We start from the raw sequence: 16,484 nt of genomic DNA, 5'->3' as shown, positions 1-16,484 counted from the left end.
AATCTAATGATAGTTGAGCAAATGTTTCATGGTCAGCTAGTGACCGTGTGAACGGGACTGTTGTCAATTGTTTGGTGAAACCGCGAAAGTAATAGTACCTGGACCCCAAAATCATCTTCTTTGGCGTCTACAACCTCTCAAGGGGTACCAACTCAAGATTCCGCCTATGGACGATTCTACCCATTCCTCTCACCCACGACGACAATACCAACTCTCTACATTTCCACATCTCCTTTTGTCGTGAGTCCAAAAACCAAAACAATGCCAAGGACATAATAGTCATTCAAGCCAGGATACTTCGGTAAATCACAAAATGATACAATACGGACAATTTGGTAGTGTCGCCTATTAACACTTGGGAAAAGCCAGCTGCGGACTCTCCGAGAAATAGATCACTGCTTATATCACTCTCACCAACCCCGCCATCACCAAACCTCGAAGCACCCCAAATCAGTCGACCTCTCTCTCTCTGTAAGCTCCGAGCAATCGTCGCCGTTGATCGAGGAGCCATGGCCTGTAAACTCAGTGCGACGTCGTCTCAGTGGATCGGTCAGCAGTCCTTCACCCAGCGCAACGGATCGTCGTCGTCCACGCGCCTCGTCTCCGCTCCTCGCCGCGTCTCCTTCCCGATCCAAGCCAAGGCCTACACCGACGAGCTCGTCCAGACAGCCGTAAGTCATCTCCGACTTGATTCGCTGATTGATCGTTATTTGATTTCATCTCTGACCGGAATTGGAATCTTTGGTTTGACCGATGACTCTCATATAATCTATTAGCTTATCGTGGTTCGATTTGGTTGTAACTGTTGTGATGCATGCATCGTTTTAGTTCTTGAATCTGAGATTTTACTGCTAGGTTGAATTAAGCTGTTTATAAGATGAATTAAGCCGTATTTGTTTACTGTTAATATAGAATATATAGAGATACTACTGTGATGAAAATTACAGAAAAGACTGGGAGCTAGGCTCTCGACTCGATTGGTGATAATTGTGCTTATATATATATATTTTGTTTTTTGGAGAATGAATAATTGTGCTTATATAACTGTAAGAAGTATTAAAGGTGGACGGAAAATAGCTTATGGAATATGAGCTTGTTTTTGTTTCTTGTTGAATTGTATAGAAAACTATTGCATCTCCTGGACGTGGAATCCTTGCTATTGATGAATCCAACGCAACAGCTGGAAAGAGGTTGGCATCTATCGGCTTGGACAATACCGAGGCTAACCGTCAGGCGTACAGGCAACTTTTGTTGACCACTCCTGGACTTGGTGAATACATCTCTGGTTCAATTCTGTTTGAGGAAACACTTTACCAGTCGACAACTGATGGGAAGAAGTTTGTGGATGTCTTACGCGAGCAGAACATTATGCCTGGAATCAAAGTTGATAAGGTAAGGTGTAGATGATACTAGAATGCATGCGTTATATTGCTTGAGAAATTTATTTTAGTGCTTTGAGTGAGATCCCTGTGTGGTTGTTCATGTATCTTGTTTTTGGTTTCAGGGTTTGGTTCCCCTACCAGGATCAAACAATGAATCCTGGTGCCAAGGATTAGATGGATTGGCTTCAAGATCTGCTGAATATTACAAGCAAGGTGCTCGTTTTGCTAAATGGTGAGTATTAATTTTGCATATCAACATGATTTGGTTAGTTTATCCACTCTGCTGGACATAAAGCACTTGACTGAGGTGTGCTCTTATTATTATGCAGGCGAACAGTTGTTAGTGTTCCATGTGGTCCCTCTGCTCTTGCAGTTAAGGAAGCTGCATGGGGACTTGTACGATATGCTGCCATCTCTCAGGTATGATCACTTATACGGAGCTATATTAGTTGGTAGTGGCTTGAGATATAAAAAGATGGCCTAATAAGACTATACCTTTTTGTTTATTAGATGGTACTATGATTAATGTTTTGATCGGTTGCGATGACATTATTTGCAGGACAATGGTCTTGTGCCCATCGTGGAGCCTGAAATTCTTCTTGATGGAGACCACCCAATAGAAAGGACCCTTGAAGTGGCAGAGAAGGTCTGGGCAGAAGTATTCTACTTCTTGGCTGAAAACAATGTGGTGTTTGAAGGAATCCTTCTTAAGCCAAGCATGGTTACCCCAGGAGCTGAACACAAGGAAAAGGCTTCTCCAGAGGCCATTGCTAAAGCTACATTGACAGTGCTTAAGAGGAGAGTCCCTCCTGCAGTTCCTGGAATCATGGTAAGATTACCTGATCCCTTTTGAAATAATTCAAAAAACTGCCACTTTTTCCTTCTTTCTTTTACTAGAGAGTACTAGAGACTGAAATACCCTGATAATTTTGTCTAATCCTTTAACCGATAAAGGATTTGCTTAGCCTGATATCTGGACCACTCAGTAAGCAACCCAATATACTGTTTGTATGGGACGGGTCAGGCCAACCACTCATGTTTTTGAGTTGGTTTCCATGATATAATTTACTTTTTTTTTTTTGAGGAACATGATATAATTTACTGGTTTTGTGTCTGAGCTAAAATTGAAACTTAGAAATTTAAGCCTCAAATTGCATTGGGGGAAGTTAGTCTTATCGCTGGTTCATGTAGTTGGGTCATTACTCTTGTATGTGTGAATTTGATTCACTATTTGTTCGTTTCTGACAAAATTTGAATACTGATTGATTGATATTTGTTCCGTCTTCTTCACAGTTCTTGTCAGGAGGACAATCTGAAGTAGAAGCAACCCTCAACCTCAACGCAATGAACCAGAGCCCCAACCCATGGCATGTTTCCTTCTCGTATGCTCGTGCCCTGCAGAACTCTGTGCTTAAGGCATGGCAAGGACGTCCTGAAAATGTAGAAGCTGCACAACAGGCACTTTTGATACGAGCAAAGGCAAACTCCTTGGCTCAGCTAGGAAGGTACTCCGCTGATGGTGAGGCAGAAGAAGCCAAGAAAGGAATGTTCGTCAAGGGCTATACATACTAAACCAGATTCTGAGGCAATTCATGCCTTCAGGCACTTGAAGAAGGTGTAACTTTCCGCAACTTTTTGGTGTTAGATAATGTATGCTGAGGAGACTTGCTACTACAAAAAGCTTTTTTTGTTTCTTTTCCCTCACCACAGAAGACTTGAGGATTTGAATAAGACCGTTGAGAAAGAATATGTTTTTCAAACTGTAACTTATAACGATGGGAGTAGTGAAAGTGTTTATGTTTATTAAGTTACCATGTGATTCGTGGATTAATTCTTGCTTTCTGTCGAGTTAAACTCTGAGAAAAAAAAAAAGAAAAAAAGAAGGAAGGCATAAAACCAATCTGGGAGAGTTGTTTTCTTATTTCATAACTATGAATTTTTTTGCCTCCTGAAGCTCAGTAACACTGAATTAATCAATAATCATGCCAGGGTAAGCACTTGCCAGGTTAATCAGATTCGAGTTATATTATAAGCCGTTAGTGTCACTGTCACCTGGTACGTCTGAAATCATCTGATAATTACTCGAAAGCCTACTTAGCTGAGAACCTCATACTAGAGACTCAAATTTCTAATATACAATTCTACTGTGATAACGGTTTCACATTGCTTTAAATTTCGACTTCTTCAGAGTTGGTTGTTTTAAAGGCTTTTCTTTTTAAGTCTTTTAGCATAAAAAAAAATGATAACGGTTTCATACCTGTGTCGCCTTCAAAACGCGACTTATTATGCAATACTGATTTTGGTTGATCAGTTGACTTTTTTTGTTGTTACAGGTTTATCAGTTGACTTTTGACTTTTGACTTTTGGTTGATCAGTTGGTGGTTATCTTGGCGGGGGTAAAAAAATTATTACAATCTGGCAGGTTCCAAGATTACGGAATCAGAAACTGAACTCAATAAAAAAGAAAAAGAAAAAGAAAAAAGAAAATAGAAAAAGAAGGCTCTAACCATAAGTTGAACTGTTGAAAGTACACCAGAGGCCCAGAGAATCTGTACTGTATCTTAGCCCAGCTCGTGCGCACTTCCCAAAGCATAACGAAACTGAAAACTCTTCTTTCTTCTCACATTGCATGCTCTCTCCACAGTCTCCGATTCTTCTTCCTCCTCACCTCTCATCTCCTTCTCCACATTCACAATTCCCTTTTTGCCCCTCCGCCTCTGCCCTGAGACCCTCACCGTCACCGCCGTCGTCTCTCCCGCTCGCCATGAAGGACCGGCCTCCTCCTTCTCCCTACGGCGCCGTTTACGTCCCTCCCCACCACCGCCTCCGCTCCGTCATCACCTCCCCTAATTACACCTCCGCCGCCTCAATTGCCTCCATGAAGAAGACTACTGCCCCCGCTTCCCTCAGCAAGGCTCGCTCCAATGGCACTCGGGCCTACTACCAGACGCTGCCGCAGGAACAGCTCCGCAAGCCGGAGTTGCAGCGCGATTCTGACGGCGCCGGCGGCGTCTCCGATGATGTCTCCGATCGCGATTATAACATGTCGTCGAATCCGGTTAGATTATACTCTGTGTGTTTAGTTGTTAATTGCGAGCTTTTACTGTGTGTTACTGAGTGTGAATGTAGTGATGAGGTTTTGATTTCAGCTCTGCTTGTGAGGTTTGAAGTGTTAGCAGGTTGTTAATTGAGTCGGTTCAGTTTTACCAAGTGTGATCGAGTTTTAATCCATTTAGTTACTGTGATTGTAAATGCTTTGCTCGAAATGGCGGAATCGAGGTCTTGTTGATCATGCTTTTGATGATTCTTTTATGCGGCGCTGTTAATCTAAGTGTGCTTTATACATTAGGACAATAACCTTGAGATTAGGCCTGTTGAAAAGCAGAGGAGAGGTTCTGCTGAGGGTTAGGGTAGAAGCATGATGCAAAGAGGCATGAATGTAGCGATGAATAAGGCTTAGATATCATCTTTGCTGCCTTGCCTTGCATTGCATGCTTCTAATATTTTAGTCGGTAGGATTTTTTATTTATTCTAATATTTTTGATACAGGTTGCTTCAGTCTCTGATAACATTGATGAGTGGAAACGGAAGTTAACCATGCTGTTACGTGACGACAAGAAGCAAGAGTTGGTTTCAAGGGAGAAAAAAGATAGACGTGATTTTGATGACATAGCCGCTTTGGCAAGCAGAATGGGACTTTACAGGTTGGTTTTTTTTCAACATCTAAGTGTTTCAGTAACTTCAAGAAAGTCTGATTAAGTTTTCTTCTATTTTGACAGCCATCTGTATGCAAAGGTTGCTGTATTCAGTAAGGTACCCCTGCCAAACTACAGATTTGATCTCGATGACCGGCGACCTCAAAGAGAGGTAATAACCTTTAACCTTAAATTTTGACTCTTATATTTAATGATTAACCTTTTGTTGATATCCCTCAGTTTCCTGCCTCCATGAGCTCCACTTTTTCACGTGATGTTTCATTTTTAGTAAATACCAAAAAATTAGTTTACGTTTAAAAAAGCCGATTAGCTAGGAGCATAGGATGGCTCCCCCAGCACATCATGATATTTTTAAGTGCCCTTAGTGTGTTATAAAAGTAGTAGTTCTTATGTATCTAAACTAACTTTTATTTTTTATTTTTTATTTTAATTTTATTTTTAAATTCAAAGGTGAGCTTGCCTCTTGGGTTGCTGAGGAGAGTTGAGGCCTACCTTGGAGACTTCCTTTCTCAGAAGTCTAGAACTAAGGAAACCTTTCCAGATGTTTCCTTTTCTAGATCAAGCAGTAGTGGCAGTATTGGTACTGATGAAGGGCTCTTTGAGCAACCTGAACCAGTGGTATCTAATAATGCTGTGATGGAAAAAGTTCTTTGGAGGAGAAGCTTGCAGCTGCGGGAAAAGGAACAAGCTTGGCAGGTATGTCCTACCTTGTTATGTTGTCACAATACCTCGTTTTTGTTTCTGTTATTATCATAAAACAGTTAACTTAAACTATTTTAATTTAGATTATATAGTATTAGTTCTGTGTTTATTTAAATTAAACTTTCTGTGGCATATAAGGTTGGATGATCAAAATAGTGAATTAAGTCTGGTTTATGTCCCATTAAATTAGCCAGTGCCAGTCATTAGACGTTTGTTCCCAGCAGGATTGTCATTCAGTTAAGATGATATATGTTTTTATTCTCCATGTGTAATTTTATCGGTTCTGCAGGAATCTCGTGAAGGCAGAAAAGTTATGGAACTTCGTAGAAGTCTCCCAGCTTATAAAGAGAAGGATGCTTTGTTGACAGCAATTTCACGAAATCAGGTTTACATTACTTTGATGTTTCAAGTTGTTGCTTGTTTGTTTTGTTTTTGTTTTTGTTTTTTTTTTTCTTTTCTTCACTAAATCAGAAAATTCAATTCCTGGTTAGGTAGAAGTGCGATTCCGACTTTGGTTCTACTTTTACAATTTCTAGTTGGTATTTGTTGAAATCCATGTCTACATTTCATGACTGGTAGTCCTTGTTGTGGATAACTGAAGCATTCAATTGTTGTAATATGAATATATGATTATGCAATTGTGGCCTGTGACTAGAGAATAATTGCTTATTAGCTTTGACACCTAGTGTTGACTGGCATGACAGAATCGTGCAATGATGCATATAAGTTTGTATGTGTAGGTTGTTATCATATCAGGGGAAACAGGCTGCGGAAAGACCACCCAAATTCCACAATTCATTTTAGAATCTGAGATAGAAGCTTCCCGTGGAGCTGTTTGTAGTATCATATGTACACAGCCTAGGCGAATATCTGCTATGTCTGTTTCTGAAAGAGTTGCTTCTGAGAGAGGGGAGAAGCTCGGTGATTCAGTGAGTTTTCCTTAACTTTGTGATAAAAAAAACTACGGGTGTCATGTTTTACTTTGCTTTTTGCAATTCCTTCACTTTTCTTTCCTTCTTAGGTTGGATATAAGGTTCGGTTAGAGGGTATGAAAGGGAAAGACACACGGCTTCTCTTCTGTACCACTGGCATTTTGTTGAGAAGATTGCTAGTCGATGGAAGTTTGAAAGGTGTAACTCATGTCATTGTGGATGAGATTCATGAACGCGGAATGAATGAAGGTAATTAAATGGCTAGGTCTAGACTGAGGCTTTAATTCTGGATTATGAAGTGTGACTTCTCACTATAATCATTTGATGCCAGATTTTCTGCTTATTGTTCTCAAGGATCTCCTTCCTCGCCGGCCAGAACTGAGGTTGATTCTGATGAGTGCAACCCTAGATGCTGAGCTTTTCTCATCCTACTTTGGCAGGGCTCAGATAATTCATGTTCCAGTAAGTTCAAAATTTCCTGTGAATAACATTTTCTCCAGCCATTTATGAGTTGCAGATGATTTAGATGTATGAAACACTACTTTTATTTACTGTAATAATGTCACTTAGGGTCTTTCATTTTTGCTGCTTTCTAAGTGTGTTTCTCTTTCTTTTTTCTCCTCCAAATTAGGGTTTTACATACCCTGTTCGAACTCATTTTCTGGAAGATGTTCTGGAAAGTACGGGTTGCAGGCTAACTCCATACAATCAGATTGATGATTATGGCCAAGAAAAGATGTGGAAAATGAGTAAACAGGCACCAAGAAAGAGGAAAAGTCAAATTGCTTCTGTTGTTGAGGTATACAAGTGATCACATAAACCATTATATTCTATGAAATTGTCAGCATCTTATCAATTTTTCCTTACTGGAATATATGCAGGATGCACTCAAGGCAGCTAACTTTAAAGGTTACAGTCCCCAGACTCGGGAATCTCTAGCCTGTTGGAATCCTGATTGTATCGGTTTTAATCTCATAGAGTATCTCTTATGCAATATCTGTGAGAATGAAAGGCCTGGTGCCATTCTAGTCTTTATGACTGGGTGGGATGACATAAATTCTCTGAAGGAAAAGTTGCATGCAAATCCTCTCTTAGGTGATCCAAGCCGAGTCTTGTTGCTAGCATGCCATGGTTCCATGGCCAGTTCTGAGCAGGTAAACTTTTGATGCCCCAATAGTTGTGCAATGGCCAGCATTTGTCTGCATTAGTGTTTGGTACTCTGCTCTGCTTCTATGTTGGTTACTGGTCAATTAGTTAGTTGAGTGTTCTGTCCTGCGAGTTCTGGCACAGATTTTTGTTAATTGTTGGTGAAAGAAGGAATTACTGCTGAGTTTTCTAGCTAACTCATATTGGTCTATTTCCTATTTATTTTGTTTTGAACTGCATGCAGAGGTTAATATTTGATGAGCCTGAAGATGGAGTCAGAAAAATAGTGCTGGCTACTAATATTGCTGAGACGAGTATCACAATTAATGATGTTGTTTTTGTTGTTGATTGTGGAAAAGCAAAAGAGACTTCATATGATGCACTGAATAATACTCCTTGTTTGCTTCCTTCCTGGATATCGAAGGTTTCTGCTCAACAGGTAAGGGTGTAATCTGTGTTTTAGCTGAAGGTTTTGGCCCTTAGATGAAACTAATATGACCTTGCAGTATCCAAGCCATAATGGTTGAACTTGAAACATTTTTGACCTACATTGTGCCTCTGTGCTGTAGAATGAGTAGTAGAAACCCTAGCGTACCATAATTTTCTGGGATAAGACTTGGGTTGAAAGTATATGTCATTAACTTATTATCAAGGTGTTCCTTCTGACTTGGTTGGCTTTACCTTGTTGGGTGATCAGTTTGTCTGCTGGTCGTTTCCCTGATAATTTTTCTTTTAAAAAAATTCATTGATGTTTCCTATAAAAGGTCGTCATGAGTTACATGAGCATCTCTTCCGGGCTCAAAAGTACCTGGGTTGCTGGGCACATAGTATCTAGACCTCTGCACTCTATGATTAAAGACAGATCAGCATCTGACAAATGTATTTTTACAATCTTTTTAAATGGTACTGTGGGAGCTTTTATTAATCAAATTTTTATTAATGCGCTCTACTTGTATTATTACATTTATGGAAGGCTGAGATGTTATTTATTTTAAGGAAGCTGAATTCCTATGTGGTTATGGATTGTAGAGAAGAGGAAGAGCTGGGCGCGTTCAACCTGGGGAATGTTATCGTCTCTATCCTAGATGTGTGTATGATGCGTTTGCAGAATATCAATTGCCGGAAATCTTGAGGACACCTCTGCAGTCCCTTTGTCTGCAAATCAAAAGTTTAAAATTGGGAAGTATTTCAGAGTTCTTATCTAGGGCTCTACAGTCACCAGAGTTACTTGCGGTAAGAGTTTATTTGATTTCTCTCTATCTATTGTAATTAAACTTCAATCTACCATTATTTACAATGTTAGTCTCCTTAATATTTTTCTTAAAACACCTATCACTGTTCTTGAAATGAAACATGAGGCAAGCGTTTTCTCCCCTTAAAGCAACATAAGACTCTAGTTACAAAAAAAAAAAAAAAAATCTAACTTTCTAAGTAGCAATAGCATGTTGAGTCATCCAAAGGAAATCAAAGGAAGTATGTGGACCAATAATCAAGTAAATAAGTGTATCATCAACTTAACCCAGTAGAGAGAGATAGGGTGGCCCACCAGTAATAGGAGGTCTGAAGGAGTAAACATAAGAAAGATCCTTAAAATAAAAACTATTTTCTTTGTGCTTTGACCTCCGAAAAAAGTTTGCGTCATAAAAAATACCATATTCCTTAACTTACAAGGCATACACTTTTGAGTGTATTTGTTACCTTACAGGTGTGTGGTGTTTAGTTATGTCTGACTTTGTATTAATATTGCTTCTCACCTACAATTAACATTTTTGGCTCTTAATTTTTTCCATAGGTGAAAAATGCCATAGAGTATTTAAAGATCATTGGGGCCTTGGATGAAAACGAGAATCTGACTATTTTAGGTGGGAAGAGAGATCTTACCATTCCAGAATTTGAATTTATGCATATTTTTTGTTTGCACCTCCTGCAAATGCTGAGGTTTTTTTTTTCCCCCTCTAAACAATAAGACTCATGCAGCAAGTCTTTTGACAGGACGCTATCTAACTATGCTTCCAGTGGAGCCAAAACTTGGAAAGATGCTCTTGGTAGGTTGTATCTTCAACTGCCTGGATCCTGTTTTGACTGTTGTTTCCGGCCTTAGTGTGAGAGATCCTTTCTTAACACCGTTTGACAAGAAAGATGTAAGTAAGCTCTGCAAATTTATTTTATGTAGAAATATTGCATTCTCCGAATCACCTAGAGTTAGGTTTGGGCATGCGCTGGTATTTTCAAAAGGACCAAAGCTGGCCATTGATTTACTTAGCCTACACCTGAAGGCAATGAAAACAAATCAGTATCATTATTGATAATGATATTAGTCTTTTTTTTTTTTCTTCTTTTTTTCCCCCCATCTTTGTAGCTTGCAGAGGCTGCAAAATCTCAGTTTTCCCGAGACCACAGTGATCACCTTGCACTTGTGCGTGCCTATGAGGGCTGGAAAGTAGCTGAAAGAGACTTTGCTGGATATGACTACTGCTGGAAAAATTTTCTTTCAGCACAATCAATGAAAGCTATTGATTCTCTCAGGAAAGAGTTCTTGTCTTTGCTAAGGGATACTGATCTTATCGATGCCAACACAGCTACCTATAATGTATGGAGCTATGATGTTCATCTTGTCCGTGCAGTTATTTGCTATGGCCTGTATCCTGGAATTTGCTCTGTTATGGTAAGCGTGGTTTCTTCTATGTTTTCTTTAAGCCACAGTATTTTATTTTTCTATAAATTAATCTCCTCAGTTGGTTTTGTTCAGAATGTTTATGCAATGATTAGGCATTTTTAATCAAATTGGAAACGCAAAATATACATGATAAAGCTATATCATAGTTTGGCTGCCTGGTCCTTAGTAGCTTAATTTTTCATTGGTATATTTTGTTTGTGTAGTAAACATGGTATGATTTGTTTTGTTCCCTATAGTTTTCTCGAGGACTAACATAAATGGTTGTGCAGCACAATGAGAAGTCATTTTCACTGAAAACTATGGAGGATGGTCAGGTGCTGCTATACTCGGTGAGTGTTTGTGGTTGTATTAAATATTCACATCAATATAAGTAATTTTATAGATTCTGATTTGGTTTAGTCTTATGTTCATTTCTTTGTTTAGAACTCTGTCAATGCTCGGGAATCTAAAATTCCATATCCCTGGCTGGTTTTCAATGAGAAGATAAAGGTGAACTCCGTTTTTCTACGGGATTCAACAGCTGTGTCTGATTCAGTGCTCCTTCTATTTGGTGGAAGTTTTTCAAAAGGGCATATTGTGAGTATTTTGTTTCTGATGTTTGCTGGGTGTGTCAAGTTTTGATTATATGTTTGCTGGAGTTTGCAAATTAGTGCAGGATCCATTATTGTTGTGTTCTTTTTTGTTATCTAAAGTTGATATTAATGGGGTTGAATTCCTGTTCTAGCAGGATGGACACTTGAAAATGTTGGGTGGATACTTAGAATTTTTCATGAAACCTGCTGTAGCAGAAATGTATCAATGTATAAGGACGGAACTTGATGAGTTAATTCAGACCAAAGTAAGTAAAGCTGCTGTGAAGAAATTTTCTCTTCATCTATATTCCATTTTTGTATTTCATTCTTTTAGTTTCGTTATCGGAACGTCTTGCTACTTTGTTTTCCCAGTTGCACCTGGGAGTGATTTGAAATATGAAATATGTTTTCTCTGCTTGTTATCTCTGGCTAATTTTCATTCCTGTGAATGTCGATTGAACAGCTACGGAACCCAAGGATGGCCATCCACAAATATCATGAACTCCTTTCTGCAGTGCGGTTGCTGCTCTCCGAGGATCAAGGTGAGGGTAGATTTGTATTTGGCCGCCAGGTCCATACATCCTTAAAAGCATCTGTGGGGGTAGCTCAGCCAGGCTTGGTTTCAAGAACTGAAAGTGGACCTGGGGGTGATAATTCTAAGAGTCAGCTCCAGACATTGCTCACAAGGGCAGGATATGCTCCGCCGACCTACAAAACTAAGCAACTAAAGAACTGTAAATTCCAATCTAGTGTGGAGTTCAATGGAATGCAGATTATGGGGCAGCCTTGTAATAACAAGAAGAGTGCAGAAAAAGATGCAGCAGCTGAGGCCATTCAGTGGCTGGTGAGTGGTACACAAATGGGCCATGAGCACATCAATCACATGTCAATGATGTTGAAGAAAAGCAGAAAAGGACCATAATAGAACTACAACGAGCCAGTTCTCCCATAAAGGTTTTGTGAGAGGCAGCGGTCAGTGCTTTGTAATGCCTTGAGAATAAATGTGGCCAAAATGTCTGACTCACTCTACATGCCTCGGATGAGTAAAGCTTGGACATCTTTATCACTTAAAAGCCAATACTTCTGGCCTCTTTTCACCCCCATAATGGATTAGACATCACCAGTAGCATTTAAGATGCCAAGTTTGTGGTTGGTTTTTGGACTTTTGGATCATCTGTTTCGGCACATTGTCACTTTACATCTGAGCTGAAGTTGAGGGGACTAGAATTTGACCTATTTTGTCCATTCAGTGCTTTTGGGACACGAAATTGATGGTGACCAAGGCAGTCGATCAAAAGGGAGATGAAACTGTAGTTAGCAGTGACAAGGAGGAGCATCATACATATTGGCATTCTGTACAAATAGAATTGTTTGGGCTAGTTAGTAGGCCTGTGTAGTTTAAGTGTACCACTATTAGTCTCCTATTGTCAATGAGTAGCTCCTTGTAAATTCCAGAAAGGACTCTGTTTTTGTTAACGAGGTATGTTCTATATTTCGGAAGAAGAAATGTCCTGGATGGATGCAGCCTAATCTTTTCTCTGGTGTTTGCAGCTGCAAAGCGCCACAAATACAGTCCGGCTGGTGCGGCATCATATCCGAGCAAGCTCCGTGCTCCGGTAGTATTGCAAGGTTAGCTGTAAGATCATTGTTGATGGAAATTGAAATTGATGTAGATGTGGGTGTGTTTGTATGACTTGATAAGCATATCACATGGCACTTGGTGCATGTGACTCGAAACTGCAATATGGGAGATAAAACCGCTGATGGGTCTTTGATTTCTGATTTCTTATATTTCTTTTCCAAGGGTAGTTTTTGTCCTATAAAGGGACCACACCAGCTTTCAAAACTAAAGTAAATGCCTTCTGCATCTTACAGCAGTACCTTGCCCCCAACATTTAGAAGCCTTTAGGGGTTCTTCCTCCTCATTTCTATTCTACCATCTTAGATTCTTAGACTATCATAGATTATCGATCTCTCTTGTCATGAAAAATCGAATAAACAAGTTTCAATCCGACCTCGAAATGCGACATTGATATGGTGTGTCGGGGGCATTGCTTGTTGATTAGGTAAATAATGTTGAAAAATATGGAATCTCAACCATATGATATATGCTTGTGTTATGGGACAGGCTGGGAAGCTCTGACCCCTTTCATGTCCCAATTGTCTATAATGCTCCTCTTAAAACGCAAGCTTTACTTGTTTAAGCTCCCAATCCCCCTAACCATGTGACGACGAAGACTCGTCGTTACGCGTTGAGCCTGGTGTGCTTGTTGGAGTTGCTATTGAAATGAAGCTGATCAGAGTGGAAGAAGCTCTCTGTGTGTGTTTGTTTGGGTCACTTGCTTGGTCAGGTTTGTGAATCCCGTGACAATTAACAAAAGCCGAAACATTGGAAAAGAAACTTTGGGACTTTATCCCAACTCCCATGGGGCATGTGGGCAATGCTTGTCAGTCAATGGTCCATCAACTTCCACAGCAAGATTTACGATTCCAGATCCAAAACAAAAAAGAATTAGAGCATCCAACTCAAAATCAATTCACGAATGATCTAAATTTTCGTATTTTTACGGAACACCGAGTTGTTACAGAGAAATGTGGTACCATGGATGGAACAAAGAGTTTCGAAGTGGAGCCCTAGATGATAATGATTGTGAGGAGAGCAAGCATTTGTTGATGTTGAAGTGGAACAACTCAGAGCTATATTCCTCATCCCAAACAACAGCTGGATTATTCTACCTAAAACTTTGATATGATGAATGATGAACTTGAAGCCATATTGTTCATATTTATTCCACATTTATTCGTTTGTAGGGAACCCCCAAACCCTACTAAGGATTATCATCATCCTTATAAAAAAGTCTGTAGCAAACGGGAAGGACTAAATAAAGGATCCGAAGGACTACCACTACTGTGAGTACTGTCACTGTTAACCATCTGCAGCTGTACCACCTCCTTAACGCATCACGTACCAAACTATCAACATAACAGGAGAATACATGCATTCTACAAAAAAAAAAACAAGAGAATATATGCAGTACTTGAAAGAGAACAAATGTTCTGATTGAAGATGATATGATATGGCTGGGAGTCTTCTAACGAGGACCTCTATAATGAGAATTAATTAATGACTTTTCAATTTATGATTTAAAAAAACTTATTTTTCGATCTCATTTTGGCATCTCATCCATTCAGATTTTAGGTCTATATAAGAGAATCATTTCTACAAATTTCAGCCAAATTGGTGATCGTTAAGGTAACGAACTAGATCAAATTAATGGACGAACTAAATCTGTCAAATATGAACCATTCAAGTTCATAATTGGTAAATCACACTTCTAAATGTCTTAACGATTTTCAATATGGCTGAAAATTTACATAAACGATCTACTCATAAATACATATAATCTGAACGGTCAAGATATAGATATAAGATCAAAAAGTAGGATAAACCGAAATGTTCTCGAGTAGTATTCATTATAAAGGTCCTCATTATAAATACTCTCTGATATGACATATACATATTATGAGTAGTTGATTAATAATAGAGCTAAAACTAAGTTGCTCCCAACAATCGATGATTTAAAGCTTAGAATATGAAATAATTGATGTTATCGGTTCAAATTTCTCGTCATTGTTTATGTATTTTTCATGATCGAAATCACACTGTTTTCTCAAATATTTTTAAAGCTCAGAGACTAATCCGTGTTGGAGGATCATGTCAAAATATTTCCTCCTTTTTAGCCACTAATAAGAGATTGAGAATTTAAGATTTAACTCTAGTCTCGCCCTTTGTTTTCCAAAGGGACCATCCCAACATGAAAATTAACAGCCATAGTACCATAGTACAGATTAATAATGCATACATATGGTGAATAATTACGTGCATGAAACGCTGTAATGGATCATAGATATGATGAATGGTTTGCTCGAAAGTATTAAAAAGGGTGGTGTGGTACTATACTTAATCAAGTAGCCCATTATTATTGACCCAAATCATTTTTATTCCGTAATCATAATCTGAATCAAAATGTAATGATTAGAGAAAGACCCGGGTTGGATTCGATTACTCATGACTCATGACTGGTTTTCAGCTTTTTCATTGATGACTGGTTTTGTACTGTACTGTAAAGCCCGGCCATATATCACATGAGCTTTTATTAATCAAAAGCCCTACCCGTGTGCTTGCTTCGGTCAAATTCCAATCCCTCCCACTTTCATTTACCAAACCCGTCCCTACCTTTTCCATTTCCTCCTTTTCTATTTTTCTTAGGGATAAGGATACTTTTACTCGATGAAACAATGATTACCATAATTGGATCAGTGGGAAAATCATTTATAACTTATGGGTAAATCGGCAGGAATAATGATCATGAGTCAATGAGACCCAAGTTCTAACCTAGCCTATCAACTCGTGCTACAAAAAGTAGACTAATTGGGAGGGTCATCATCTCTTCTCGTAGTCAAAACTAACTGCCTTTTTACCATCTCTTTCGTTGACATATTGACACATTGACACTAAACGAAAACAGTTACGGCAACGCAATGACTCGTTTGAACATCTAAACAGTGACGGCAACGTAATGACTCGCTTGAACATCTAAACACCAAAACTCTAGCTCAAAAAACAACAGAGATTGCTATACCAAAAAAAAAAAAGTACATAAATTATGATGACTAATTTCTACCACAACCCTCCTTTTAAAATCACAAGAGAAAATAGTGACGGATGCTAATCAGGAGAAAATAATACCAAGAAGGTTTCTAGGCCCCAAGTTCATCATGACGGATGCTAAGGATTCGGGTTATGACGAATAAAGTAGTTTTTTGGTTGTCCATTTTTTAGGACGTATTTTGGTTTAGTTTGTTCACCTTTTTGGACTCTATTTTCCGATTACAATTTTATTTTTAGGTGCGTCTATTGCCACCCCATAAACTACTTTGCTCACCTCACAAGTTGTTGATTTATTGAAATACTAAAATATCATGATGTAAAATTACTGCAAGGGACAATAAGTTGTTACAAATTATTTTTTATTTTTATCCTTTTGTTTTGGATGAACCAAATTTCATAATTATAACCTAGATTTATCATATTCGGAGTCTGAAGACACTAGCATTTAATATGAAGATAAGGTAAACTGTTTGTTTTTTTTTTCTTTGTTGACGATTCGTCTATTTTTTTACTCATTATTTCCCATGTCGACTTAATTTGTATGTAAATTCTCATGGACAACTACTGTACCGTATTTATTATGAACAACAGATAGATCAGTTCAAGAAATTTAGAAGTATGGAAATCGTTGTAACTCGAGATACATTAACATACATTGTGCATCCTTGATATCGACTGATACTAT

General features: G+C 38.7%; 2 protein-coding genes across 2 annotated transcripts; both read left to right on the top strand.

Moving 5' to 3' along the window:
- The first annotated feature begins 377 nt into the window (after positions 1-377).
- On the top strand, positions 378-3,307 carry LOC101302070 (probable fructose-bisphosphate aldolase 3, chloroplastic-like). Its single transcript, XM_004298980.1, has 6 exons — positions 378-671; positions 1,123-1,392; positions 1,505-1,614; positions 1,712-1,802; positions 1,942-2,211; positions 2,676-3,307. The coding sequence occupies exons 1-6, from the start codon at positions 510-512 to the stop codon at positions 2,952-2,954; spliced, it is 1,182 nt and encodes a 393-aa protein (XP_004299028.1). The 5' UTR covers positions 378-509; the 3' UTR covers positions 2,955-3,307.
- Positions 3,308-4,146: 839 nt separating this feature from the next.
- On the top strand, positions 4,147-12,749 carry LOC101310031 (probable ATP-dependent RNA helicase DHX36-like). The gene is made up of 19 exons (XM_004300899.1): positions 4,147-4,440; positions 4,932-5,086; positions 5,162-5,249; positions 5,549-5,794; positions 6,090-6,185; positions 6,541-6,729; positions 6,822-6,981; positions 7,064-7,194; positions 7,364-7,531; positions 7,614-7,886; positions 8,123-8,317; positions 8,908-9,111; positions 9,671-9,740; positions 9,871-10,019; positions 10,238-10,543; positions 10,825-10,884; positions 10,979-11,131; positions 11,283-11,393; positions 11,591-12,749. The coding sequence occupies exons 1-19, from the start codon at positions 4,147-4,149 to the stop codon at positions 12,047-12,049; spliced, it is 3,507 nt and encodes a 1,168-aa protein (XP_004300947.1). The 3' UTR covers positions 12,050-12,749.
- The last annotated feature ends 3,735 nt before the right edge of the window (positions 12,750-16,484 follow it).

This window comes from Fragaria vesca, linkage group LG5 (genome assembly GCF_000184155.1).
Source record: "Fragaria vesca subsp. vesca linkage group LG5, FraVesHawaii_1.0, whole genome shotgun sequence".
In the NCBI taxonomy this organism is placed as follows: domain Eukaryota; kingdom Viridiplantae; phylum Streptophyta; class Magnoliopsida; order Rosales; family Rosaceae; genus Fragaria; species Fragaria vesca.
Note: the sequence above shows the minus strand (reverse complement) of the source record. Positions and strands in the feature narration are given on the sequence as shown.